The following is a 5212-nucleotide window of genomic DNA, read 5'->3' as shown; positions in this document are numbered from 1 at the left end:
TGGCTGTGGGAGAATCACACAAGGCCCAGTTTATTCAGAACTGCACCAACCTCCCGGAGATACTGGGCATCCGGGTAGCCATTCCTGTGGGGCAGAGAGGGAAGCACTGTAAACCCTGCTGATGTGCCAAAAACACAGTGGGAAGCAGCCCTTTATTTTTGCCCCAACCTTTCAGCAGGGGCTGAGAGTGGAAGTCCTGCTCCTGGGGATGCCCTGCTGCCTGCAGGCCCATGTCATGGGAAAGGCTGGAAGTGAACACGGCCCAGAATTCTTGTCCATAGGGAACTTATGGGTTTCCACACCATTTATGGCTGTGGGATGGGCAAAGGCTTTTGCTCCAGCTGGAGGGTGCCAGGGCTGGTCTGCCACGCCATAGCTGCCCTGCAAACTGAAGCAAAGGGAGGCAGCAACTCTGCCACTGTGGGAGGGTAGAAGAGCCATCCCTGACAGGATTTGTTGAGCTGGACCCCATGGTTCTCCTCCTCCAGTTGCTAAAAAACCCACAACCATACCCAGAAGCTTAGGATGAGCTGGGCCATACCTGGCTTTGCCTCCATCCCAGGAGGTTTTGTGGGGGATAAAGCCCCATGTTACTTTTTCTTCTCCACTGCAGGACTTGATCTGGAATGTCAGCCCGCGTTCAAATGCTTTCTTCAGCAGCTTTGCTGTCTTCAGCCCTTCCTTGTTGTCAGGCAGGAAGGCACAAAAATTCCCCCCTTTGTAAGGCTGTCCTGGGTGAGGGTCCCCAACCTTAGAACAGGAATAAGACATTTTAAACAATGGCTGGAGTGCTGTGCCTCTGAGGGGATTTCTAAGGTTTTGTCTAGCTTGAAACCTACACTGATGACTATGGGCCCCATGGGCTGATAGTCAATGTCAACTAAAACCAGAGATCACACGTTCTTGAGAAGCAGCAAACTGCTCCAAAACCTGGTGTGGGGCTTTTTGCCTTTCATAGGTCAGTACCTCTGCTGCTTTGCATGTGGGGCAGGGAGCTGTGGCTGTTCTTTCCCCCCAACCACCCTGACAGACCCCCACCGTGTGGGCTGCAGTGGGATGGGGAATCCCTGCGCTGGGTACCTACCCCCTGCACGCCATCAGGGATGCTGTAAGCAAGCTGAAGTGTTGGGTCTCGGTAGTATCCAGGCAGGCTCTGAGACAGGGAGGAGATCTTCAATGTCCCCAAGATCTTGCAGCTTGGGGCAGTGGAGGACGATCTGCAGCAAGCTGGCTGCGTACTGTCTGCTGCAAAACATGTCCTGCACAAGGCGTGACCGCAGGCGCCCTGGCAGGTCACACCTGAGCCCTGGCAAGCATCACACTGGCCCAGAGGGATTGTGCTGCTTTCCTGTCCAAGGCTGGGGTCTCTTCTCTGCTGTGATGGGAGGTCAGGCTCCTCCTGCTCATTGCTCCTGCCCTTTGGGAGCGGGGCCGTTCCCTGATCCCTGGCCTCTGCTGCAGGTTCCTCTTGGGCCACAGCTGGTGGTGGCTCAGCAGCCGTGGCCCTGGATAGCCAGGTGGGCAGAGACTGAGGAGCTCCGTCAGCTGCAGGGACTGGACAGTGCTGCTGTCCCATTGCTTCATTGTGGCCTCCTCTGCTCTTGTCTCTTGCAAACTGGAATCTGTCTGGCAAGACTTGTTTTAGCCGGGTGGCGTCAGGCTCCCCCAGAGACAGTTTTGTCTTCCGCTGTTCCTGGGACTCCCTCAGGCCAGAAGGACTTGGCTTATCCCCTGCACCAACGCTCAGAAGGCTGCTTCCTCCTCTCCCAGCCCCAGAATCAATACGGACCCTGGCTTCCTCCTTCCCCCAAGCCTGCTGGAACCTCCAAGGACTGGAGGACCTCTTTTCCTCAGCCTCTGGCACCCAGGAAGCCCTGAGCATATCTGTAGAGTCTACTTTATTGCTGATGTTCAGGTGCTGTAGGGAATTTGGGCTGCCAGGAAGGGCTGCATCCAGCACTGGGTCCTGGCTTCTGCCTGGCTGGATGACACTTGATTTCCCTGTACTTTCTAGTGCAGGAGACATAGATGAAGACTTCACAGCACAGAGCCTCCTGGAAGAAAACATGTGGAATGCCTCAGCCACTCCTGGCACCATCTCCTTGGGGCAGACAAGATATAGCTTGTACTTGTCTTTGCTGAGTCCAACCTGGAAGGATTTTCCTCGCAAGAGGCTGCACAGTTCACTCAGGGCACTGTCATCTGGACCATCTACAGCGAGCTCTGAGTAGCTCAGACTCTGGCACACCAAGTCAGGGCACTTCTGCACAAGATCTTCCACCTTCCATTTAGCCTGGAGCAGCCTTCTCCTGTCTGCTGCCTGCAGCGTCAGCACTGTGCAGTCCCCAGCGTGGCGCTCTGAGATGTGCACCCCTCCAGCCCTGCACAGCTCATCAATAGTGGCATGGCAGACATCTTTCAGGTAAAACCACTGCAGAGAGTCCAGGCTCATTTCCTCACTCACCCTGCTGCTGCTGTCTCCGGAGTCGTTGCTTTCCTTTGACCTTGGCAGGGAGAAGCTGTTGGACCGTCGCAGCAGAGGCCTGGATGCAGAGGATTTGGAGTCTAAAGCAGAAGAGGTCCATGTCACATCACAGGTGCTGGAGATGCCAGCCAGGGAGTGGTGCTTAACGGGACCTGAGCCTTTAGACTCCTCAGGCTGCTGAAAAGTCCTGTTTTCTTTGCCCACAAAGGGCAACAGCACCTTTTGTCCTGTAAGTCTGGCACCTCCTTCCATATGGTCCCTTTCTGTGGGGTCATTCTGCTGAGGCTCTGCTGCTGACCCCAGAACCTTATCTGTCACAGGGGTGGGAGGCCGATACTGCTGGGTCAGTGCTCTTGGGTCACTCAGACCACAGGCATCTATCTCTGATGAATGTTTCCCAGACAGCTGCACGTGTCCCACTGGTGGAGAGTCCTGATCCAGCGAGAGGTTCTGGCCAGCCTGAGACCTGTCAGCTTTCAGGGCACTGAAGTTGGCAGCTAGCTTGAACTCACCTTTCAGCTCTGGCCTGCCTGGGCTAAGTCTTGTGGCTGAAGTATCCACAGGCACTTTGGCCAGGTGTAGTGCAGCCTCTGTGGTGCCAGAGGTTGCAAGGTGTGAGGGTTGGGAGCTGCTCAGCGTGTCAACCATGTGTGCAGCACCTCTCCTGGTGACACAATCCTGAAGGTGCTGCTTGGCCTGGGACACATCAACAAGGTTTCCAACAAGATAAAGCTGCTTCACATCCTCATGGCAGAGCAAGTGGGGATACAGCTGCTGCAGTTCTTGTGTCAGAGTGCTGAGTGCCTGGCTGTCCATTCCCAGCCCTTCCTTAGCAATCCTCTCCTTGCGCAGGCTCACCTCCAGCTGCTGGTAGAGCTGCTGCAGGGCCAGGTGGGCCTGTTGCAAGGCCTCCACGTTCCCAGACAGACCTCCAGATGGCTGAAGATACAATACAGCAATGCCATCGCCACTAACATCCACCACATCCACGTGATATTGGTGCAGCACACCTTGGTACTCAGCAGCACAGAACCTCTGCATGTACAAGTAAATGTCCAAGTCCATTGCTAGGGAAAAGTCCTCCAGCTTCCTCAAAAATTCCCCAGCTTCCTCACCCACTGGGCTCTGAGTTGATGGGACTTCAGCTGCCATTTCACGCACCTGGTCCCAGTTTGGCAGCTTTGCTGTCTCTTGTGCTGACCCAGGGGAGTCAGGCACTTGCTGGTGGTCATGCATTCCCATCTCTTTGGCCCCATGGCTGGAAGCTGGCAGGAGGATCTCGCCAATGGCTTGGTTCCTGAGGTTCAGGCTGCCTAGCAGGTCTCTGCTGAAGGTCTGCAGCTCAGTGAACGGTCCCTGGACTATGCAGTGCATATTCTTTGAGTCAAAGTTGAACTGTACATTGCTGTAGCCTTTCTGCAAGTCCCTCAGGAGGATTTTGCCAGTGGGAAGCTTGCCATAGTCAATTGTCATGCACACACATAGGAAGATCTGCAAGTAGATAGCAAAGGAGTGAGAGAGCAAGGACCAAAACCAACCCCTTCTAAAGGTACAGGAGAAGGCAATTGCACCTGGCCCCTGCATTACTATGACAGAAGAGATGACACAGTCTTCCACCTCTCTCCCTCAGCATCCTACTTTTGAGAGAGATGGACCGTGACACAGACAGGACCAAAAGACCCAGGCTAAGCAAATCCTTGACCTCGTGCACTTGTCAAAAGCTGTCTGCAGACAAGGAGCCAGAGGGGGAAATTGCACATTTCTACACACACAGAGTTCTTCAAAAAGCCCAAACCCAATAAATCCACTATTGTTTCTGCATCTGAAATGCAGTTGCCCTCTTGCCTTTGCAGAGCTTCAGCTCCAGATCTTCAAGCACTTTTGGCACCATAGACTTGCAAAAAGCTTTGGGTATGCAAAAAACAAGGGTATGGGAATTAGCCTGGCCTTGCCTCTCGTTTTTATGTCCGAGCCCCAAAAAGCTCGGACATAAAAACAAGACATGGCTACTGCCACAGTCTCTTGAGACTGGAGGAAAAGGCAAGAACTCCCCAGTGCTCCCTAGACACCAGCATGTCTGTATCCTAAGCTTTCCTGAGAAGGAGAGAGGAACAATACACTGTACATCCAGCTGATGACATGGCAGAGGCATTAAAACAATTCCCCATGTGGCACCAGATGGACTGGAGAAAAGTGCCTGTTCTCTCCAGCCTGACTATCCTTCATTTGACAGGCACAAACGCCAGATGACTGAGCCCACAAGGCTGCCAGGCTGTCCCTGTGCTATTAGCACAGAAAAAACGTCTTAATTTGAATATGAATGAAAATGGATTTCAGTGTAATTAAGATTAAAGGAGAGAGTGAGGTCTCCCTTCCCAAGCTGTCTGCCAGGCACAGAGTGAGTGGGAGCAGCTGGGGCTGCCATGGCCCCTCAGTACCTCATCGGGGCTCAGCTCTGCAGCGTGCGGGGTCACCTCCAGTGGGTACAGTGTCCTTCCGACTGCCAGCACGTGGTTTTTCACCTTCAGGATCCTCTGGGCCACTGGTGGGAAAAGCCACCCGGACCTTCGTCAGCCCAGCCAAGGGGCAGCAGTGGCGGTGGGGCCGGGGACAGTGGGACGGGGGACAGTGGGATGGGGACAGCAGGACAGGGGATGGTGGGAGAGGGGAAGCGAGGGTTGGGGATGGTGGGACAGGGGGTGGTGGGGCAGGGAATAGTGGGGCTGG

At 54.4% G+C, this 5212-nt stretch overlaps 1 protein-coding gene across 1 annotated transcript; it reads right to left on the bottom strand.

The window, feature by feature from the left end:
* Window positions 1-5028, bottom strand: LOC108448493. Its single transcript, XM_017741614.1, has 4 exons — window positions 4924-5028; window positions 1085-3976; window positions 542-750; window positions 1-84 (listed from the first exon to the last, which is right to left on the bottom strand). Exons 2-4 carry the CDS (start codon window positions 3956-3958, stop codon window positions 15-17), a joined length of 3153 nt encoding a protein of 1050 aa, XP_017597103.1. The 5' UTR covers window positions 3959-3976; window positions 4924-5028; the 3' UTR covers window positions 1-14.
* Between the last annotated feature and the right edge of the window lie 184 nt (window positions 5029-5212).

Source organism: Corvus brachyrhynchos, unplaced genomic scaffold, assembly GCF_000691975.1.
Source record: "Corvus brachyrhynchos isolate BGI_N302 unplaced genomic scaffold, ASM69197v1 scaffold30, whole genome shotgun sequence".
NCBI lineage: Eukaryota > Metazoa > Chordata > Aves > Passeriformes > Corvidae > Corvus > Corvus brachyrhynchos.
Note: the sequence above shows the minus strand (reverse complement) of the source record. Positions and strands in the feature narration are given on the sequence as shown.

Coding starts and splice junctions, on each gene's coding strand:
- LOC108448493 (XM_017741614.1), bottom strand. CDS start 3,958: ATGACAATTGACTATGGCAAGCTTCCCACTGGCAAAATCCTCCTGAGG. Junction 751..1,084: donor TCCCTGATGGCGTGCAGGGG/GTAGGTACCCAG, acceptor TCCTGTTCTAAG/GTTGGGGACCCTCACCCAGG. Junction 85..541: donor TGGGATGGAGGCAAAGCCAG/GTATGGCCCAGC, acceptor TCTGCCCCACAG/GAATGGCTACCCGGATGCCC.